The 23,013-nt window shown below is 45.2% G+C and overlaps 1 protein-coding gene and 1 pseudogene across 2 annotated transcripts in view; both read left to right on the top strand.

The window, feature by feature from the left end:
• The window catches only part of LOC116359568 (homeodomain-interacting protein kinase 3-like), a 55,122-nt pseudogene extending 44,762 nt beyond the window's left edge, over positions 1-10,360 (top strand). Inside the window, exons 4-10 of the transcript XR_004206702.1 lie at positions 13-65; positions 391-561; positions 667-987; positions 1,950-2,096; positions 2,385-2,644; positions 4,405-4,538; positions 4,667-10,360. The product of XR_004206702.1 is annotated as a homeodomain-interacting protein kinase 3-like (transcript). The remainder of the gene's footprint in view (positions 1-12; positions 66-390; positions 562-666; positions 988-1,949; positions 2,097-2,384; positions 2,645-4,404; positions 4,539-4,666) is intronic.
• Positions 10,361-11,110: 750 nt separating this feature from the next.
• The window catches only part of LOC109877483 (UPF0606 protein KIAA1549L-like), a 178,824-nt gene continuing 166,921 nt past the window's right edge, over positions 11,111-23,013 (top strand). The window contains 1 exon segment of the mRNA XM_031812402.1: positions 11,111-12,224. Coding sequence (XP_031668262.1) covers positions 11,984-12,224 — 241 coding nt within the window. The 5' untranslated portion in view covers positions 11,111-11,983.

Here is a 23,013-nt window from a genome sequence, read left to right as displayed (position 1 = left end):
CGCCCCCACCAGCCACCATGGCGTTCTGACACTGTGGCAGGCCCACAGAGACTGGGAGAATGGGGGTGAGTGCTGTCTGTCAGCTGTTGACTGTCTGTGCTCTTAGCGACCGTCAGTGACTAATTCATTTTTTTTCTCCGTAGGGAGCCAATAGGGAAGCTCCAAATGAATTTTTTGAAACTGCATTGTCTGTCAGTCTGTTTTGTTGCTATGCTCTACCCTTGACAAGGACTTCTCTGAGAATATAGGACACAGTGTGATGGCTGTCTGGCAAACTGATGGAGAATGAGTCACATGCCTCTCCTTTGAAGCAGGCGAGTGAGATCAGTCAGTTAAGTCTCTAATATAGATAATAACCTTTGGCTCGTTACCCCGTATTGTCATTTGCAGGAAGGTGCGTCCCCATGGCAACCAATACAGCTCTATGATGCCCCACCACCATCAGCCGTTCTTAACCAACCAGATGACCATGTCTGCCCACCAGCCAATCAGCATAGGCATCGCACACGTGGTGTGGCCACAGCCCTCTGCAAACAAGAGAAACAAGCCCTGCTTTAACAGGTAAACACACACGCGCTCACGCACGTACACACACACACACACACACACACACACACACACGATCTGATCATTAAAAAAAACTTCCCGTCATTTATTTCTCTCTAGAGGCAGCAATTTCACCTACAACACCAACACCCAAAACTCAGCATGCCAGTCCCCAAAGATGGCCGACACCACGAGGAATGTCCCAGAGGATAGATTCCCAGAGGCGGGGCGAGCTGCACAGCTGGAACCTGAACCGGAGCAGGTGGAGGAGCCTAGCTGCTGTAAGGCAGGTTCAGACTCTGAAGAGCAGTCTGTCTCTTATAAGCAGCGGCAGGCCATGGTGATGTCTGATCTGGCCAGCCCCACTGTTACTGTCATTAGTATCAGCAGTGATGAGGAAGAGGAGGAGGAAGAGAGAACACGGAGACACTCACTGGGGGAGTAAGTAACCTCTCAAGCTCCTCCACAATCGGTCTCTTCAAATATCCACTACAGTCCACAATCGGTCTCTTCAAATATCCACTACAGTCCACAATCGGTCTCTTCAAATATCCACTACAGTCCACAATCGGTCTCTTCAAATATCCACTACAGTCCACAATCGGTCTCTTCAAATATCCACTACAGTCCACAATCGGTCTCTTCAAATATCCACTACAGTCCACAATCGGTCTCTTCAAATATCCACTACAGTCCACAATCGGTCTCTTCAAATATCCACTACAGTCCACAATCGGTCTCTTCAAATATCCACTACAGTCCACAATCGGTCTCTTCAAATTACCCACTACAGTCCACAATCGGTCTCTTCAAATATCCACTACAGTCCACAATCGGTCTCTTCAAATATCCCTACAGTCCACAATCGGTCTCTTCAAATATCCACTACAGCCCACAATCGGTCTCTTCAAATATCCACTACAGCCCACAATCGGTCTCTTCAAATATCCACTACAGTCCCACAATCGGCCTCTTCAAATATCCACTACAGTCCTACAATCGGCCTCTTCAAATATCCACTACAGTCCACAATCGGCCTCTTCAAATATCCACTACAGTCCACAATCGGTCTCTTCAAATATCCACTACAGTCCACAATCGGTCTCTTCAAATATCCACTACAGTCCACAATCGGCCTCTTCAAATATCCACTACAGTCCACAATCGGTCTCTTCAAATATCCACCACAGTCCACAATCGGCCTCTTCAAATATCCACCACAGTCCACAATCGGCCTCTTCAAATATCCACTACAGTCCACAATCGGCCTCTTCAAATATCCACCACAGTCCACAATCGGCCTCTTCAAATATATCGAAGTCATTATCGTCTCAAACTCTGTATGTAACTTGTAACTAAACCCCCCCCCCCCTTTCTTTCTCTTTCTCTCCCCCTCCCCCCAGGTGTAAGGGCAGTGCTGAGTGTGAGGCGTGTCAGAGCACAGTGAGTATGGAGAGAGTATGTTCCCTCAGCAGTCCAGACAGCACCCTCAGCACCAGCTCCTCTGCCTCAGCCCAGTCCAGCACCTCACCCTGCAAACGCCCCAACAGGTATGACCCAAATGACAACAGCCGCACACAAACATGTTGGGCCCTAACCTAAATGTTGCACCTACACCTGTCATACAGTGTGATTGCTCTTGTCTGTTACAGTATAGAATGTATAATCTCTGTGTGTGATTGCTCCGGTCTGTTACAGTATAGAATGTATACTCTCTGTGTGTGATTGCTCTTGTCTGTTACAGTATAGAATGTATACTCTCTGTGTGTGATTGCTCTTGTCTGTTACAGTATAGAATGTATAATCTCTGTGTGTGTGATTGCTCTGGTCTGTTACAGTATGTCAGATGACGAGCAGGAGAGTGGTTGTGACATTGTGGACGGCTCGCCTTCCCCCGACTCCTCTGGCCCTAGCAACAGCCCCTTCACCGAACAACGCTACATCGCCGATGGCAACCAGAACCGCGGGCCCCGTGTAGCGTGCGTCGCCCCGGTAACGGAGCCCAGAAAGCCGGCGGTGCGCACCATGGTGGTGCCGCCAATGAGGTTGCAGAATAACAACCCCCACCCACACATCAACGAGATGCTAGGCAACACCAGTAAGCATCTAACACACACACACCTGATTCACCCACAGGAAACAGACAACCGGCTGATTCACCCTAGACGTACACTTGACACACCTGGTTCACACAGCCCTATGGTTGAACAAACAGGTTCAGTAGTCATGAACAGGGGGCCACAGTTCTATCATCATATGTAACCACAACAGACACACCTTGCCCAGGGCAGACAGGGCAACAGAAAACCCAGCAGGTCACACACAGTAACACACTGGAACCTGGAACCCAGTAGTAACCTTAATCTGTCAGGATTGTCAGTGATCAGACACACAGGGTCACAGCGGGTCACACACAGTAACACACTGGAACCTGGAACCCAGTAGTAACCTTAATCTGTCAGGATTGTCAGTGATCAGACACACAGGGTCACAGCGGGTCACACACAGTACACACTGGAACCTGGAACCCAGTAGTAACCTTAATCTGTCAGGATTGTCAGTGATCAGACACACACGGACACAGGGCTAACAGGGTCACAGCCGGTCACACACAGTAACACACTGGAACCTGGAACCCAGTAGTAACCTTAATCTGTCAGGATTGTCAGTGATCAGACACACACGGACACAGGGCTAGCAGGGTCACAGCAGGTCACACACAGTAACACACTGGAACCTGGAACCCAGTAGTAACCTTAATCTGTCAGGATTGTCAGTGATCAGACACACACGGACACAGGGCTAACAGGGTCACAGCGGGTCAGATACCTCGTCACTGCTGATGATGTCTGCTCCACAGGTCACATGGTGTGGGATTACTCCTCGTTTATAGGGCACAGAGGTACTCGCAGGTGATTATGGCTGCAGCCCTGACCTCTCACCTCAGACCTCTTGGCTTCGGCCTCTGGAGTGGACTTGTGTTTCCTGTACACTGTCTAATCTGGTTGCAGCTGGCTTCTTGTTGACAGCCCTTTCTTTGAATCTATCCTTTATTCTACCTGTGTGGATCTGGAGCTTATGAAGCTACGTATGACAGGCTTAACATCCCCTGGAACGCTTTACAGCCTGACTTAGGCCTTCATAGACATGGATGACAACCAGACACGCACACATGCGCCACATTGTGTTCGCTGGCTGTCATGAACACCTAGATGTTTATGAATGTGTTCGTGGGGTGTTACCGAGGGGTTATGTATGTCATATGTAGGCTTCATAACAGCTGTGGTCTTCTCCCTCTGTTCCTGGGGCTGGGCTTTTTTAAGGTCCCTGTTTATAGGTCATTTATAAATCCTCAGTGAAAATCACACTGTCTCCTATGGCCTCATGTCCCAGCCAGGCCCCTCCCATAGCTGACATTCAGAAACACTCCCCAGCTAAAGCCCACAGAAAAGGCCACAATTTGCTATTCTAGTGCTACTAGGGGGGTATTAATAGCCAATGGTATGACCCCCACTATGAATACGAACCAGCTTACTTACCCATTTGGCTTCCATCCCTTCACAAGATCCCAGATCAGTTCTAGTCTATTTATAAACAGCCACATGATGCTTGGGGAACAGATGGCACTTGTTAAAGAGCTGTGTTTGGTCAAACCCAGTGGAAGTCAGTGATGAGCATGCAACATCTCTACTGTCACAATGACTGATGGATACTACAGTCAGGGTTTAACTCTACTGTCTGTCTCTGTGGGTTGATGCTGCTGCCCTGTCATGATGTCTGTGTTTGAACTCATCCCTCTCTTTCATTTCCCCCCCATCTCTCTCGTTGTCTCGCTCTCTGTTTCTATTTTCCTTCCAGTCTTAGAGTCTTTCCAGTTCAAAGGGCGAGGTATCCCGGGCCGTCAACCGCACCACTCCATCCCCCTCCTCAACCGGCCACAGAAGATCACTGCATTCCAGCACCAGCAACAGCAGCCCATGGGCTTTGGACAGGTCAGCACGCGCACACACACGCACGCACACATGCGCGTGCACACACACACACACACACGCACACACACACACACACACATGTAATATGTGTATGATATCTAACCATCCCTCTTTCTCTCCATTTCCAGCTCCAGCATTACGGCTCCTGCCACCAGGAATGGAATGGAAACTATGCCCACCGGCGCCCGCAGGCTTACATCCCCCCCACTATGCATGGGCACTCCTTTACCCTACCCCACGGCAGCCCCAACCACACTTCAGGCCCCCGCCATCACCCCCACGGCCAGCATACTCTTCTGTCCTACCCCCCCCTGGGCCCCTGGTCACAGCAGCCCCTGTGGCCCACATCCTGGCCTCCCCCGGGGCTTCACGGCCCGTCCTGCAGCCCGCCTACAGCATCTCTCACCCGGGTGGTATCGTCCACCAGGTCACTGTGGGCATCAACCCCCGGCTGCTGCCCTCGCCCACTATCCACCCCCAGGGCCAGTTCAAGGCCCTCTTCCCCCCGCATCCCTACATGGCCTCGCCTGCCTACGCCACCTTCCCTCTCAGCCCCACCAAACTCAACCAGTACCCCTACATCTGACAAGGTGCCGGAGCGGCCCACCCTCCAGATGCACCTCGCGCCCCCCGGGGGCCAAGCGAGCAGGAGGGGCCGCCTTCTCAGAATACACAACAAACAACCACAACATGGTTTTCATGTCCAGAGCCATGGCACAACCACAGAGAAACAAGCTATTTTTATCAATCATGTAGACTTGGGTGCAATTGAAATATGAGCTATAAAAAATTTAATCACAAAGTTTGGGTGGAGGATGGAGAAATGGAGGATGAGGAGGGGGGCAAGGAAGGAAGGAAGGATGGAAGGATGGAATGATTGAATGTAGATAAGTAACTCACTCTCTGTGTTTTGCACATTTAATATACCTTCACATTAGCTCTTCTACCAATACTCCTCAAAAAACAGGTGACTAATCGGGTGGCGTTGCTAGGTCAGACCTTATCCCAGCTATTTTTCTATATTGCCTTCTGAACGTGTGCAAGACACATCCACATTTGTAAAGCCATCCCAGTCTCTAGCTCGATAGGCCGACAGGTGCACATGTTGTCCACGGTGTGTGTCGTACCGCGTTTGAAGTATTTGTACCTTTTCTCAGTGTCTTTGGTGTTTTAAAAATGTGGAGTCACTTAACCGATTTAAAGTAGGGTTGTTGCTCCTCAAGCTGCATGTGATCTTGCATGAGCAGATCAAAATGTAAACAGGAAGTTGATACGTTAGACGTCGCTCTTGTTGTTGGCGTCACGAGACTCGCTGCATCGTATACTTGTCCCCAGCCATAGTGCCTTATATATTTGAGGTGGTTGATGTTACTACTTATATATAAATATATCCATGAATACATTAATGTACTGGACTGCAGCACTTGAAGGTCCTACCAGTCCATGCATCCTGTGTGTGGATTTATATCCATGAATACATTAATGTACTGGACTGCAGCACTTGAAGGTCCTACCAGTCCATGCATCCTGTGTGTGGATTTATATCCATGAATACATTAATGTACTGGACTGCAGCACTTGAAGGTCCTACCAGTCCATGCATCCTGTGTGTGGATTTATATCCATGAATACATTAATGTACTGGACTGCAGCACTTGAAGGTCCTACCAGTCCATGCATCCTGTGTGTGGATTTATATCCATGAATACATTAATGTACTGGACTGCAGCACTTGAAGGTCCTACCAGTCCATGCATCCTGTGTGTGGATATATATCCCTGCACAGCCTGCATGGACGTGAGATATCGCTGATAGCGGTGCTTATGGTTTGGATTCGGTGTATATTTCAGTGTGTAGTGAGTTACTCTTTTGTTCCTTAGAGAAGGACGACGTGCTTTGCTGTAGCAGATGCTCGCTGGTCCGTTATTAAATGCTCCTTTTCTGTCATCGTCCTCCCCCCTGAATGAACTAGTGGACAAAGAGCAAGCATTGAATATTTGCTTAATATTTCATAATCAATTTCTATTTAGTGAAACTCTTACTACTAACAGTATTTGTACTGTTCGATGAAACTGCAATACAATCTCTAAATAGACGTTGATTTGTATTTTTTTGTCTTTGTATTTAAAAAAGAGACGTGTTTGAGTTTGTTTTTCTGTTTTCTATCTGCGTTACCAGTGTGGTGGGCTTTGACTAGCTGAGGACGACATGCTAATTCATTAACAGTATGGATTCTTCTAAGCCTGAGCAGACCATGCAGTATTGGACACACACACACACACACATACATACACACACATATATATACATATACATGAGCTAGTCTACTTAGTGCAGACGCTTAATAAGGTGTGAGTTTGTCGCGTGCAATTCTCTCATTTATGCATGTGACAAAGTTAACTTTTTTCCCTTTACATTATACCATTTGTTTAAGGTTTATTGGTGTTGACTGCTTATTTTCTACATTCCGTCAGGGAGAATATATATATATATATGCTGTGTGCATTTGTTTTTGCTAGTTATGTGCGTTAAGTTTTTTGTCTTTTCAAATGAAGTTGCTTGTGCAGCACCAAAGACTGTAATTCATTTCCTGAGCAAGGTAGCTAGATATATTCTGTTTTTACACAATAGACCTCTTATCTAGTATACTATAGTCGTAGAGCTGGGGTTACATCTCAAAAAATGGTATTTAAAAATATATAAAAAGATTTATAATACATGGCTATGGTTATGTTGAGCTTTTTCCGGCGATTTCAATAAGCCAAGACATTTTTGTTGAATGTATCATAGATACGCTGCTATATGATCCACAGCTGTGAAATTAGCTGAATTAGTTCAAAACTAGCGTTCCTATTTTTGTATAGGTCCCTAATGATCTGAAATAGAAGTGGTTTTGATTTTTGTGGGTTTTTCTGCGTTCATGTTTGAAGCGTCATTGTAACTACTGTATTGCTGATGGACGTTAGTTGCATTCGTTCTGGTTTTGGGGGTCTGGGTGTTTTTGCAGTATTTTATCCTTATTAACCGTTTTGGGCTCGTCACTGCATATAAATGGATGTATCGATGTCATTTCATTTTTGTATGTTTTCATATTGCCGTTTTGTAAACATGTAAAACTATAGCTTGCAAGATTGATTTAACTTTCTTCATTATGGTAGTAATTTGAGTATACAGTTATAATAGCGTCTGTTATGTATGGCAGGAGCACTGTGAGGTAGCAGGACACTCAATGGAAGGCTTACAGTATGTAACATGTTATCCCCAAGTCACACCACTAACAACCTGTCAGTAGTCTGCTAGTAAGGGGTTGTCGTATTGACTCCTCATGGTCCCGCGGGGAATTAAACACAAAATATGTCTCATTTAGCCCAAAGTGTTTGTTCCCATTCAATATTTTATCACTTTAAATGATTATTTCCTTTTAAAATATGGATTTTACGCAAACATTTATATCTGTTCAGTATTGTCACTGTCTGTGACATGAGTGGTTCCCATTTCTACATTGGTTCCATATTGGAATAATCTGCCTTCTGTTTGTTTAGGAGGTTTCTCCATTGTATCGCTCTCCCCTTTAGAAGTGTCTCATAACAGAGTGGTGTTTATCAATGGAAGTCTCTGGGCATATATGTTCTGTACTGATGTTCAGACAGTGTGAGCAGCACTGTGCTTGTGCCTTGAGAATCAGAGGGTCAGCGAAATAGGGACAGGGACGATGTTAGTCCCTTATACGGTAACAGTACCCCTCTCCTCTACCTGCTCTGTGTTGGAGGGGGAGGAGGGGTTGAGGATCTAACAAAAATCCATCTTGCAGAATGAAGTTAGTAATGAGTTAGTAATGAGTTAGTAATGAGTTAGTAATGAGTTAGTAATGAGTTAGTAAATGGCCACTTGACCAAAAATCACCTACAGAAAATGGAGCGTTTCACACCCGGACTGTCATTCAACCTCTCATACCAGGGATTAGGAAAATACTTGTTTGATGAGCGTTGTCATGACAGTAGTGTAGAAGGCATATGTGTTTAATAGATATAGGCCAACAAAGTCTCTCACACACACACACACACACACACACTCTCACTCTCACACACTCACACACACTCACACACACCGAGAGGCTCTTTGAGTGACGTGCTGATTTAACAGTCCTCTCGATAGACACTCTTGTTGACCAGTAAATGCAATACTTTAACGTTATGGTCTTTGTACCACCAAGTGTTCTTACATCTCCTCCTGCCAGCTCCGATACTGTGCATATACACCACCGAGTCAGCTGCACTAATCTGTGGGGAAATACTGACTCCAAGTCTGTCATTTTCACCATTGTCAATAGACTAAACACCTTGCAACCATGACAGTCAGAACCAGTGGATAACACATGGTGGACTCATTGTCAATAGACCAAACACCTTGCAACCATGACAGTCAGAACCAGTGGATAACACATGGTGGACTCATTGTCAATAGACCAAACACCTTGCAACCATGACAGTCAGAACCAGTGGATAACACATGGTGGACTCATTGTCAATAGACCAAACACCTTGCAACCATGACAGTCAGAACCAGTGGATAACACATGGTGGACTCATTGTAGGACTGAGTAGTTAAGGAGAACTCTGAACTGAGTCCAGAGGACTTCTAGACTTTAACCACAAACTGTTGCTGTTCACAAAGGGCTGATTGACCAAACAGAGTCTGTTAATATAAGACGCTAGAGAATTGCTCTGGAATAGATATTTAGTTTGCGGTGTGTTAAGGAGCTCTCTGGAGATTATTGTGGCACCACTTGAAATTCATTACTCTTGAGGAGCGTAAGGTATTACACATTTCAACACCAAAATATTGCCGGACAGGTGTTTTATCAACCATGTTTTCAGTTTCATGCTTTTGTTATGACATCTTTAATTTAGGTAAAAAGCTGAAATTACGACAAGGCATGAACTTGGCAGACCTGGAGTGCTTGATATGTGTGTTCCAGTGATATAAGCATGTTAACTGTAACTTTATTCCTGTGTAATGGTATTCACCAGCAATGCGCCTGCACAAACTCTCCCACACTTAAAAACAAAGATGGATACAAAGTATGATCCTAGACTGTTTGTATTTCTCCAGTTATAACTCCATATGACAACTACTGGACACATGAAAGAACCGTTTCCAGAGAACTCGTACAACATGTTTGAGATGAAACGTAACAACAGAAGACATAGCAGTTTGTAAAATGATCCGTATGATTCATTGCTGATTTTGAAGAATCCTCTAATCTGGTTGTGAAGATGTTGATTCAGGGTCTATGTGTTCGTTCAATGTGTTACTGTGTTACACTTCAATATTTACTATTTGGTTTCCATCAGTTCTCAACTTGTATTCTCCTTTTTGGGCGTTCTGGTCGACTGTGTCCGTTCAAAGTTAAATTCATGCTGCAACTTATAGAATCATCTGTTTAGATCATCTAAATCATAGACTCGTTATAATCTGAACTGTTACTGTTTTTAATACTTGTACATCTTTTTGTGGCTTTGTTTTTATTTTAGCTTTTGTTGGTTTTATGCCACACTAGTTTGCCATGTAGCAATTGCACTGTGCAATATTTCCAGTACGAGGACTGGGGAAAGGAATGATCTGGATGTGATGTCTCTTAACAGTTTGATAGTGTTTCCTCTAGTTCTCAGTGATTTAGGTGTGACCAAGCCTTTGCTACTTAGTCACGTTAAGCGGGTTTCCAGGTGACTCTTTTGGTGAGTGTCAAAATAAGACTCTATGGTGTATTATTGTCAAGATTCACTTTGAATTAAAAAAAATAATCTATTGCTGCAAATCCACTTAGTCTTGGTGTGATTTCTTTCTCTCTCGTCTTCCTCGTCTTTAATGGGGTTGATGACAGGTATCCTCTGACTTCCTCGTCTTTAATGGGGTTGATGACAGGTATCCTCTGACTTCCTCGTCTTTAATGGGGTTGATGACAGGTATCCTCTGACTTCCTCGTCTTTAATGGGGTTGATGAAAGGTATCCTCTGACTTCCTCGTCTTTAATGGGGTTGATGAAAGGTATCCTCTGACTTCCTCGTCTTTAATGGGGTTGATGAAAGGTATCCTCTGACTTCCTCGTCTTTAATGGGGTTGATGACAGGTATCCTCTGACTTCCTCGTCTTTAATGGGGTTGATGACAGGTATCCTCTGACTTCCTCGTCTTTAATGGGGTTGATGACAGGTATCCTCTGACTTCCTCGTCTTTAATGGGGTTGATGACAGGTATCCTCTGACTTCCTCGTCTTTAATGGGGTTGATGACAGGTATCCTCTGACTTCCTCGTCTCCTTTCAGCTCCTCGTGGAACAAACGGCCTTAGCAGTGCATCTCCAGCGGACTCTGTTCTGGATGGTTTTCTTCATTCCCGGTGGTTCTTCTCTTTTTCACCTCATTCGTCCAGGTCTTCTCTGTATGGCTCCGTTGGTAGAGCATGGTGCTGGCACTGCCAGGGTAGTGGGTTCGATTACCCTGGGCCACCCATACGTAAAATGTATGCACGCATGACTAAGTTGCTTTGGATAAAAGCGGCCTGCTAAATGACTTATTATAAAGAGGTCACCTTTTTTATGTTTTTTTTTTCTTCATTTAAATTGCCGTTATCCTTGAATGCCACCTTGTGGATTAAGGTAGTAAAGGTAAATGCTATTGCTATGTTCAGTTTAAAATCAGAATGGGAATTCTCAGCTTCACACTTGAATATTCCCAGTAACACCCAACATTTTGAAATACCAATTTCAGCACATCATGACCCAGGACTTGTACTGTATCTCTTATCCCCTCACCTCATGTGAGTCCATACCATCTCTCTAAACTCTGACAGGTGTCTGTGTTTCCTACTCAGAATCTGGAGAGAACACAGAAGCGGGCTTGGTGCATTATCCTTGGACCATCAAACAGCATCTATACATCAGCACTCAATCTGACCGCTGAGAGAACGTGGCAACTGAACTCTGCGTCCAGCTTGCCCATCATCACCTCCAATCTGACAACAGCAACCTGCTGGCACAACCACCAGAGGTCGTAACTCCCTCATTACGGATGCACACGCTTTCTCTCACACGCTTGACTTGGAGGAGTCAACTAAAACCGTGCAGAAAATGATTTCACACCCCAACAATACATTGTCACAACTGGCCCTAGAAGCTGGCCTGACCTTATCGGTTTAAGGACAATGGTTTTTGCTCTGAGCTAAATGTTAGACGTGTGTACTTCTACCGCGCATCTCATAGTGCCGCGCTGCGCCGCATAGTGATGGGTGGACCGAAGGCAGCGCTCGCCGAGACTCATCCCTAAAAAAAGCTCAATGCCTCTTCCTCGGAGCCGCCGACAGCAGGCGAGACCCGTGGACCGCTTCATTAACTGTCCAGACACGGATTGATTGATCAGATGTCTTGTTCACGACCGAAACTTCAACTATGCATTCACTGGAAACGCAAATGGCTCCCAGTTTGAGGAGTGCGCGGAGAGATTTCACCAAACTGCATGCCTGCGGCGCGGCGGCTGGAGACGGGCGCTCACCGGGATGGATAAGAGTGCGAGAAGCAGGGTGGTATCGGAGAACCAGGAGAAGAGATGGAGCAGAAGGGATGTCTGCAAACTGTCTGTTATACATAGGAATGGTCTTACTTCTGTTGCAGTGTGCGCAGGCCACAGAGGGTAAGGATGCACAGGAATTTGACCATTGTTTTGTCCATCGCAGGCTATTGTAGGCTATAACAGAGGGTGTATCATGCATAGCATTTCTGCTAAATGCTGCAATAGGCCTATTGGCACTCCAACCTTACCCCTCTCCTGTTCCGATAAATATTCAATATTATTCATTCATATTTCAGGCAGCGCACAGTCATTGATTCATTGCATATTCCACTGTTGTGGATTGGACCGCTATTGTTATGGATGGACGCAATATTCGATACATGTTATGTAAAGTGTAGGCTACAAAATTCAGGATAACGTGCTGGAAGAGCATATGGGTTCTAATAGTATTGCCATATCTACACATGCATGAGACAAGATCATGAATACACTCTTTCATCCCCAGAAAAAGTTAACCATCAAAGCTCCACTATGCCCTTTGAAAACGTGACGTGCGCTGTACCGACCACATATACTGTTCAATACCTCAAAGAGATGTCTCAATGCTCATCATGTTCTATTGCACCACGTTTCCGTATCATTAAGTACTTGCATGAATCATTACTAAAGCTGAGGGCGAGAGGAAGAGAGAGAATGGACAGAGCCTATAGGGAATGTGCTTTGTGCTGAGCTCGCGGCAGGCTGCAACACTGCGCGAGAATGCAGCTGGCTTCTTTGTTTCCTGCTTGTTTATGATGTAACTCACCAACTGCTTCTTCCTCTCAATCTGAAGACTGTCTCTGATGTGTTTGTGCTATTTCCTCTGTATACTGATGACCTTAATCTATTGTTCATCATGATTATGTACCGATTTGATCTGATTAGGACTTACTCTCTCTCAGTGCATGTAGGCTATTGTGGTTAATAGCCTATAGGTCTCTAGTTAATACAATATAGACTGTACCTGTTGTGTTTTTAGGATATTTGTCCATACATTAGCTGACCTCCCACTGGTTACACACTGGTTGAATCAAGGTTGCTTCCATGTCATTTCCATTGAACCAACATGGAAAGACGTTGAATTGAGGTCTGTACCCAGTGTGCTATCTCACTCAACTGCTGCCCCTGCACATTCCTATGATAGATATCTATACCGTTACACTGGGGTCGTATAGATAGACTCTATGGTCGCACATTTATTTTGTTCCTCTGCAGTGTCTCATTGCAGTGCCTTATGAGTAATGCTGAGATTACAGGTTGTTGTTCGTGGATGGTGTTGATTACCTGGTCACATATAAGGAGGTTAATAGAGCCGTCCACATTGAGTGTAGAAGTTAGGTTACCATATCTCCCCTGTACATCTCTTCTCATGTATAATATACACGGAGTGTACAAACATTAGGAACAACTGCTCTTTCCATGACATAGCTTTCACCTGGTCAGTCTATGATTCCTTATTGATGTCCCCTGTTAAATCCACTTCAATCAGTGTAGATGAAGGGGAGGAGACAGGTTAAAGAAGGATTGTTAAGCCTTGAGACATGGATTGTGTCTGTGTGTTATTCAGAGGGTGACTGGGCAAAACAAAAGATTTAAGTGCATTTGAACAGGGTATGTTAGTAGGTGCCAGGCGTACCGGTTTGTGTCAAGCACTGCAATTCTGCAAGATTTTTCATTCTCAACAGTTTCCTGTGTGTATCAAGAATGGTCCTCCACCCAAAGGACATCCAGCCAACTTGACACAACTGTGGAAAGCATTGGAGTCAACATGGACCAGCATCCCTGTGGAACCCTTTCAACACCTTGTAGAGTCCCTGCCGCGACTAACTGAGGCTGTTCTGAGAGCAAAAGGGGAGGTGCAACTTAATATTAGAATTGTGTTCCTGATGTTTTGTGCACTCCGTGGACATGTGTGTAATGTGCCTGGGCTGTGGGCTTGTACAAGCCTACAGTGCATCTGGGTCAGCTTTCAGTAGTGGCACACATAAATCCTTGTCTCCAGCGACCAGGAGAATTGGGGAAAGTTTGTCGGGATTATTGCTCTTCAATCTGGTAAAGAAGCAGCCTTGTTAGATAGAAGAAGCATAGCCACTAACTCTCCGATGCGTAGTCAATGTATTTCTCATGACTGCACTTCTCATACATAAGGAAGCTTGCGTGTAGTAGACTCAACACACAGCCCACCACTTTACTATACCTCTCTGCATAGAAGTTTACTCCAGATTTGACCTAGGTTCAGATTTATACTTCTCAAATCCTCTTTATAACCACTGGGGGAAATACATAACGCTGACCATAGATCAGTCTCTGGGGGAAATACTCAACGCTGACCATAGATCAGTCTCTGGGGGAAATACTTAACGCTGACCATAGATCAGTCTCTGGGGGAAATACATAACGCTGACCATAGATCAGTCTCTGGGGGAAATACATAACGCTGACCATAGATCAGTCTCTGGGGGAAATACATAACGCTGACCATAGATCAGTCTCTGGGGGAAATACATAACGCTGACCATAGATCAGTCTCTGGGGAAAATACATAACGCTGACCATAGATCAGTCTCTGGGGGAAATACATAACGCTGACCATAGATCAGTCTCTGGGGGAAATACATAACGCTGACCATAGATCAGTCTCTGGGGGAAATACATAACGCTGACCATAGATCAGTCTCTGGGGGAAATACATAACGCTGACCATAGATCAGTCTCTGGGGGAAAAACATAATGCTGACCATAGATCAGTCTCTGGGGGAAATACATAATGCTGACCATAGATCAGTCTCTGGGGGAAATACATAACGCTGACCATAGATCAGTCTCTGGGGGAAATACATAACGCTGACCATAGATCAGTCTCTGGGGGAAATACATAACGCTGACCATAGATCAGTCTCTGGGGAAATACATAACGCTGACCATAGATCAGTCTCTGGGGGAAAAACATAATGCTGACCATAGATCAGTCTCTGGGGGAAATACATAATGCTGACCATAGATCAGTCTCTGGGGGAAATACATAACGCTGACCATAGATCAGTCTCTGGGGGAAATGTCATTGTACTTTGTAGAATCCATTGTTATGTGTTGTAGTGTTCTAGTCTAGTGGCCCTCCTTCCATTATCTGCTGTTCCTTTCCATCTCTTTCCCACTTCCTGATCAAGGCTAGAAGGGATACAACTTTTGTCAAATTAATGTCAAAAATGTTTTTTTTTTTTTTTGCATTTTAGCTAACCCTAACCCTTTTCCTAACCTTATCCCAATTCTCATAACCTTCTACGTTAACTTACGCAGCAGGTTAGGATAATTATTTTAACTTGCTACGAAAAGTCAAATCTGACAAAAGCTGTATCCCATCTAGTTAGAACCCTATTTCCTCCCCCTCTCTGTTTGCTCTGCTTTGCCATTCACAAAACACCTCTAGGCATGAATGGGCTGTTAGAATGAGCATGAATGGATACAGATGAAGAAGATGTACCTCTTCACTAGAACCCTCAGTGATATAGACCCACATTCATGTAGGGTCAGAATTCTTGCTTTCAGGGTAAACTTTTTTTCATCAAAAGAGGGTGTGTGTTATGGGGACTTAAGCATGACTGTGGTGTTTGTTGGTGAGAGTGGCTGTGTTAAATCCCCATATCACACATCATCTCATGTTTTATTGCTTAGGTTTATCTCTCTGAACCAGGATTCAGCTTGTACTGTATGTCATGTCGGCATGCATACGGCTCATCTCACGGAGCCATGTCTGGCACGCAAGACTGTGTATGGCAGGCTAAAGTAGATACTATGGCTGTTAGTTAAAGGGGAATTGTTGGCTAGTTTAGACAGATCTAGGCCAGTGCTTACTTGTTGTGGCTCGCCTCTCTTTAATCCAAAAGAACCACTACAGTGCATGGTGTCGCTATGGGAACCACATCTTCAGCTTACAGTAACCAACTCTCTCCCCCACCCTCTGAAAACAGTCAATGAAGTAGTGTAGTGTTGTATGAGGGCCTTGAGTAAACTGGAGCAGTGTGTGCAGGGTGAGATGGTCCGGTGAACAGGTCAGGGTTCTGTGATCGCAGGTAGAACAGCCAAAACTGGGTCAGCAGCAGGACTAGGGACAGGGACAGCCAGGAGTCATCAGGCCAGGTCCTCGAGGGGAGGAGAGGAGAGAAGGACGGCGAGAGATGGGAACATACCTAAGATCACACAGTACAAGACAGGAGAATTACATCAGATAGGACAGACTGACCCTAGCCCCCCAGCACATAGACTATTGCAGCATAGATACTGGAGGCTGAGACACACACTCACAGCCTCCCCCACCCAACACACAGTGGATAAGTGATACCCTAGCCTATGCAGAGCTAAATAAACAGTATATTCCTACACCACCTGTGTTCCCTCCAGACACTTTCTCCCAACGTCAGCACTATGAGGTCCTTATACTGCAGACCTGCCCTTTGCTCACGAGTGCTGACAACATGGCTTTGACTGAAGTTAACCTCACAGACCTCCACTCTATGAGAAGCTCTGCTGACAACATGGCTTTGACTGAAGTTAACCTCAGACCTCCACTCTATGAGAAGCTCTGCTGACAACATGGCTTTGACTGAAGTTAACCTCACAGACCTCCACTCTATGAGAGGCTCTGCTGACAACATGGCTTTGACTGAAGTTAACCTCACAGACCTCCACTCTATGAGAGGCTCTGCTGACAACATGGCTTTGACTGAAGTTAACCTCACAGACCTCCACTCTATGAGAGGCTCTGCTGACAACATGGCTTTGACTGAAGTTAACCTCACAGACCTCCACTCTATGAGAGGCTCTGCTGACAACATGGCTTTGACTGAAGTTAACCTCACAGACCTCCACTCTATGAGAGGCTCTGCTGACAACATGGCTTTGACTGAAGTTAACCTCACAGACCTCCACTCTATGAGAAGCTCTGCTGACAACATGGCTTTGACTGAAGTTAACCTCACAGACCTCCACTCTATGAGAGGCTCTGCTGACAACATGGCTTTGACTGAAGTTAACCTCACAGACCTCCACTCTATGAGAAGCTCTGCTGACAACATGGCTTTGACTGAAGTTAACCTCACAGACCTCCACTCTATGAGAAGCTCTGCTGACAACATGGCTTTGACTGAAGTTAACCTCACAGACCTCCACTCTATGAGAAGCTCTGCTGACAACATGGCTTTGACTGAAGTTAACCTCACAGACCTCCACTCTATGAGAGGCTCTGCTGACAACATGGCTTTGACTGAAGTTAACCTCACAGACCTCCACTCTATGAGAAGCTCTGCTGACAACATGGCTTTGACTGAAGTTAACCTCACAGACCTCCACTCTATGAGAAGCTCTGCTGACAACATGGCTTTGACTGAAGTTAACCTCACAGACATCCACTCTATGAGAAGCTCTCCTCACACTGTGTCATGTAATTGCTTTTACATCACATTTTCATTGGTTAGAAGAATCGATGGTGCTGAGCAAGGACAAAGACTGGCTGTGTCATTGCTTATTGACATCCCAATCTGTGTCCTCTCTCTATCAATAAAATGACTGTTACAATTCTCCAATGATAGATTGCGGTGCAGCTCACCAGGCTACTGACCTTCCGTCTTACGCCTGGGGCAGTGGGCTGCTTACTTTAACTCTTGTGTCCAATGCTGAGGGGGACAGGGGGAGTAGGTATCTGACTAGTGGTGTCTATTCAGCAGCCTGATGGTCAGGGGGGTAGAAACAGCTGACTAGTGGTGTCTATTCAGCAGCCTGATGGTCTGGGGGGTAGAAACAGCTGACTAGTGGTGTCTATTCAGCAGCCTGATGGTCTGGGGGTAGAAACAGCTGACTAGTGGTATCTATTCAGCAGCCTGATGGTCTGGGGGTAGAAACAGCTGACTAGTGGTGTCTATTCAGCAGCCTGATGGTCTGGGGGTAGAAGCTCTTGGCCAGTCTTCCAGTTGTTGCCATGATGCTCCTGTGCTGCCCGCGGCTAGGTGATGGAAGTGGGGAGAACAGGCCATGGCTCGGGTGGCTGGGGTCCCGCTTCAACTTATTGCACTGATTTTGGGTGTCAAAGTTAATTACGTTGTGGACAGGGATGTCAGGGAAACGGAGGACTGTGTGTGTGTGTGTGTGTGTGTTTGAGTGCCTGTGTGTGTTTGCGTGTGTTTGTGTCTCAGTCTCAACTTCCCTGCTGCTCTTAATGTTTGAGTGCTGAAGTTTCCATCTCTTGTTATCCCAGTTCTAGGGCTTAAAGGCAGCTATACACTACAAGCAAACAGACCGACCGAGCATCGTATACGGTCCGGACCAAAATTTGAGCCACACAAAAGTACGTAGAACTACGTGTGAAATCAACGCTGCGTCTGTAGGCCCTTTAGGCAATTACATGCCACTTGACTGTATTTGTACGGGTATAAAACCATCTGATTTGTCTGTGTTGTGAATGTGTATCGATAGGAGTGTTTGTCTCTGTGGAATATGAAAATCTGAACTTCTTTCAATTCTTCAAGCCAGTGGTGAAGAACAACCCTTCCAGTCTCTCTCTTACCATGACTGTGCATACTGCTTGTTGTAATCAGTGTGATTTCTATTCAGAGCTGCATTGAATTGAGGAAAGGTGATTACTACACAAGGTATCTATTAACCTGCTGATTGTGTTTTGAGAGAGAGAGAGTACTGTTTGTATTGGCATGGGGGTCATTCAAATCTTCCTCATCTACCACCTGTAATGCCTAGGCTTTAGCTCAGTGGGCTAAACACTGTCTTGAGGCACACAGACTACCCTGGTTCGATACCCGGTCGGTCACATGCTGGCCTGTTGTAATGGTCACTGGATGGTAAGTGATGGTCAGTAGGGTCCACTAGTGCGGTTTCTAGTCTCCTCCCCTCTATGCCATGTCTGTATCAGGTGGTAACACTGATAGATAGAATGGCCTGGTTAACAGTGCTGCTAGTGCTGCTAATTAGCACCATGTGCCATCTGCCCACTATTATCCCTCACACTCCACCCTGCACCTGGGGAATGTAGTGTGTGTGTGTGTGTGTGTGTGTGTGTGTGTGTGTGTGGAGTGATATCGTGTGAAGTAATGTCTACCAAGCAGATCATGACAATGTGACAAGACACGAGTTCCTGGTTCTGGGGTCATCTCCTAATCAATAGATTCTGTCAGTTAATTAAAGTAAATGTATATCATTGTCAGGCTTCAGAGACATTTTATCCTGTAATGTTCTGGTCCAGATCTCTCCTCTCTCCTCTCTTCTCTCTCCCTTCTCCTCTCCCTTCTCCTCTCCCTTCTCCTCTCCCTCTCCTCTCCTCTCCTCTCCTCTCCTCTCCTCTCCTCTCCTCTCCTCTCCTCTCCTCTCCTCTCCTCTCCTCTCCTCTCCTCTCCTCTCCTCTCCTCTCCTCTCCTCTCCTCTCCTCTCCTCTCCTCTCCTCTCCTCTCCTCTCCTCTCCTCTCCTCTCCTCTCCTCTCCTCTCCTCTCCTCTCCTGTCCTCTCCTGTCCTGTCCTGTCCTGTCCTGTGTTCATTGTTTGCAGTCACTTCTTTGTTGTTGTAATATTGCAAACAAACGTGTCAGTTTCACCATTAAGGATTCCATCTTTAAAGGATTTTTAACTTTACATTTTTTCCCACCTTTATTTAACCAGGTGGCCAGTTGAGAACAAGTTCTCATTAACAACTGCGACCTGGCCAAGATAAAGCAAAGCAGTGTGACACAAACAACAACAGAGTTACACATGGAATAAATTGAATGCAATCACGACGTGCACAGGCTTTTCATTTTCAGCAAGCCATGGTCCTCTACAGTATCCTACTAGTTACTATTCAGAGATAGTATAAACATGAGTCACTGGCAGTCTGGCAGGCATGGGAGATGAGAAAATAACACTCATTAAATGGTGAACTAACTATCTCAGTAGGATAGGGAACTAACTATCTCAGTAGGATGGGGAACTAACTATCTCAGTAGGATGGGGAACTAACTATCTCAGTAGGATGGGGAACTAACTATCTCAGTAGGATGGGGAACTAACTATCTCAGTAGGATGGGGAACTAACTATCTCAGTAGGATGGGGAATGTATTTATATAGCCCTTCTTACATCAGCTGATATATCAAAGTGCTGTACAGAAACCCAGCCTAAAACCCCAAATGGCAAGCAATGCAGGTGGAGAAGCACGGTGGCTAGGAAAAACTCCCTAGAAAGGCCAAAACATAGGAAGAAACCTAGAGAGGAACCAGGCTATGAGGGGTGGCCAGTCCTCTTCTGGCTGTGCCGGGTGGAGATTATAACAGAACATGGCCAAGATGTTCAAATGTTCATAAATGACCAGCATGGTCATTTAATAGTAATGACAGTGAACAGGTCAGGGTTCCATAGCCGCAGGCAGAACAGTTGAAACTGGAGCAGCAGCACGGCCAGGTGGACTGGGGACAGCAAGGAGTCATCATGCCAGGTAGTCCTGAAGCATGGTCCTAAGGAATTAGAGAGAGCATACTTAAATTCACACAGGACACCGGATAGGACAGGAGAAGTACTCCAGATATAACAAACTGACCCTAGCCCCCCGACACATAAACTACTGCAGCATAAATACTGGAGGCTGAGACAGGAGGGGTCGGGAGACACTGTGGCCCTATCCGATGAAACCTCCGGACAGGGCCAAACAGGCAGGATATAACCCCACCCACTTTGCCAAAGCACAGCCCCCATACCACAAGAGGGATATCTTCAACCACCAACTTACCATCCTGAGACAAGGCTATGTATAGCCCACAAAGATCTCTACCACGGCACAATCCAAGGGGGGGGGGGGGGGTTTAAAAGTTTAATGTGCTTTTCTGTGTGAATGGGAAATTGTCTGGATTAGTTGTGGATTTACTGGGAACATCCTCAGCACTGACCTTCATGACTGGATGGGGCTGATGAGACCGGCTGAATGGGAAGAGCAGGAAGGCCCACACACTGTTTATGCCCACAATTCACCACTTTATTGACAACGTTTAGATCCAAAACGGATCTTCGCCAGGTCAAACAGACTGAGTGCTCACATCCCAAAATATACACGTTTCACCTCGCATGATCATTACGTACATGATGCATGGTCGGTGTGGAAACAATTCAATTCAATTTTGCGCAGTGGTGCGAAAAAGTACCCAACTGTCATACTTGAGTAAAGTAAAGAGATCTTAATAGAAAATGACTCAAGAAAAAGTGTAAGTCGCATGGTAAAATACTACTTGAGTGAAGGTATTTGGTTTTATAAACGTTTATGTAATTGCTAAAATATACTTAAGTTTCAAAATTAAAAGTATAAATCATTTCAAAATCCTTATATTAAGCAAACCAGATGGCACCATTTTTAAATTTAATTTAATTTTATGGATAGCAAGGGGCACGCTCCAACCCTCAGACATAATTTACAAACGAAGCGTTTGTGATTGGTGAGTCCGCCAGATCAGAGGTAGTAGGGATGACCAGGAATGTTCTCTTTATAAGGGGGTGAGAATTAGACCATTTTCCAGTCCTGCTAAGCATTCAAAATGTAACGAGAACTTTTGGGTGTCAGGGAAAATGTATGGAGTAAAAAGTACATCATTTTCTTTAGGAATGTAGTGAAGTAAAAGTATGAAGTTGTCAAAAATATAAATAGTAAAGTACAGATACCCCCCAAAATGACTTAAGTAGTACTTTCAAGTATTTTTACTTAAGTACTTTACACCACTGTTTTTGCGCCCAGTCAATCCTAATTAATCACAGAGGTACATTTGATCATAAAGGTTGTCCAAGTTAAAACCTAGGCAACAGTAAAAAAAAAAGTGATAGTTAACATCACATTGGAAACTGTTTGAATACCCGCCCATATGACCATGATGTGCAGGATGCATGGTGCCCGTAGATATAATTACAGTGACCTATTTCAAAAACAACTTGTGTACCTTTAATCATTTTACATCAATGAGATGGACACAGGTAGTAGTTACATGTATTAGTTACAGAAAATCTAATTTATATGTACAAAATGTCTACGTGGAGACCTGGATGGCAGGACAATTCAACGTGACATATTCATGTGATATCAAACTCTTGGTTCAGACCTTTAGGAGACAAACGGTGAATCCAATACATTTCTCTTCTCAGTAATAGACTCTCAGTATCTCCCTCCTCCTAGGAGTCTTAACATGTTCGATACCATTGTATCTCAGAGAGCTGATGTGACGAGCCTCCATGAAATGCTCAGCCAAAGGGTTTCTCTGGCCAAGAGTCCTGATATTACTCCTGTGTTCTGCTCTCCTTGTTTTCAGAGCTTGTTTTCCTTCATAGCATAGACGACATCCACCTGATCAGGTTTACCACATTTTTTTGTGTAAGACGTGATGATGCCATTTATCTTAATGGCCTTGCCCGTGATAGGGGGATTGAACATTGTGCATCTGTTTGTAAAGTTACACTGGGTACATCGGCCATATCTTTAATTACCATCCGACACATTGTCTAGAAAGGTGCTATGTAGCACCAGTGGAAGACCAGACCTCACCACCATTGGACTGATGCTGGGGGCGTGTCTGAAGACGAGCCGCGGGGGTTCTTTAAATGTCTTTTCCAGTTGTGGATCAGTGCTTGTACCAATGTTTTTTAATGATGTGGTCGAACTGTTTACCAAGTGGGGAGTACTGAAGGCAGTATTGAACCCGTTGGTCAGGGGGCGAGGTGGCTTGGGCGTCAGGCTGTCATCCTGAGTCATATTTTTGTAATGATCCCTTGCGTCATGCAGCCTTTCCTCTGATAACCTCGCTGTCTGAAACGCTCATCCAGACAGTCGGCTTGTTTGTCATAGTTACTCTGTGTTCTACAGACTA

The sequence above is a fragment of the Oncorhynchus kisutch genome, unplaced genomic scaffold (assembly GCF_002021735.2).
Source record: "Oncorhynchus kisutch isolate 150728-3 unplaced genomic scaffold, Okis_V2 Okis03b-Okis08b_hom, whole genome shotgun sequence".
Classification (NCBI taxonomy): Eukaryota; Metazoa; Chordata; class Actinopteri; order Salmoniformes; family Salmonidae; genus Oncorhynchus; species Oncorhynchus kisutch.
This window is presented reverse-complemented; position numbering and strand designations above follow the sequence as displayed.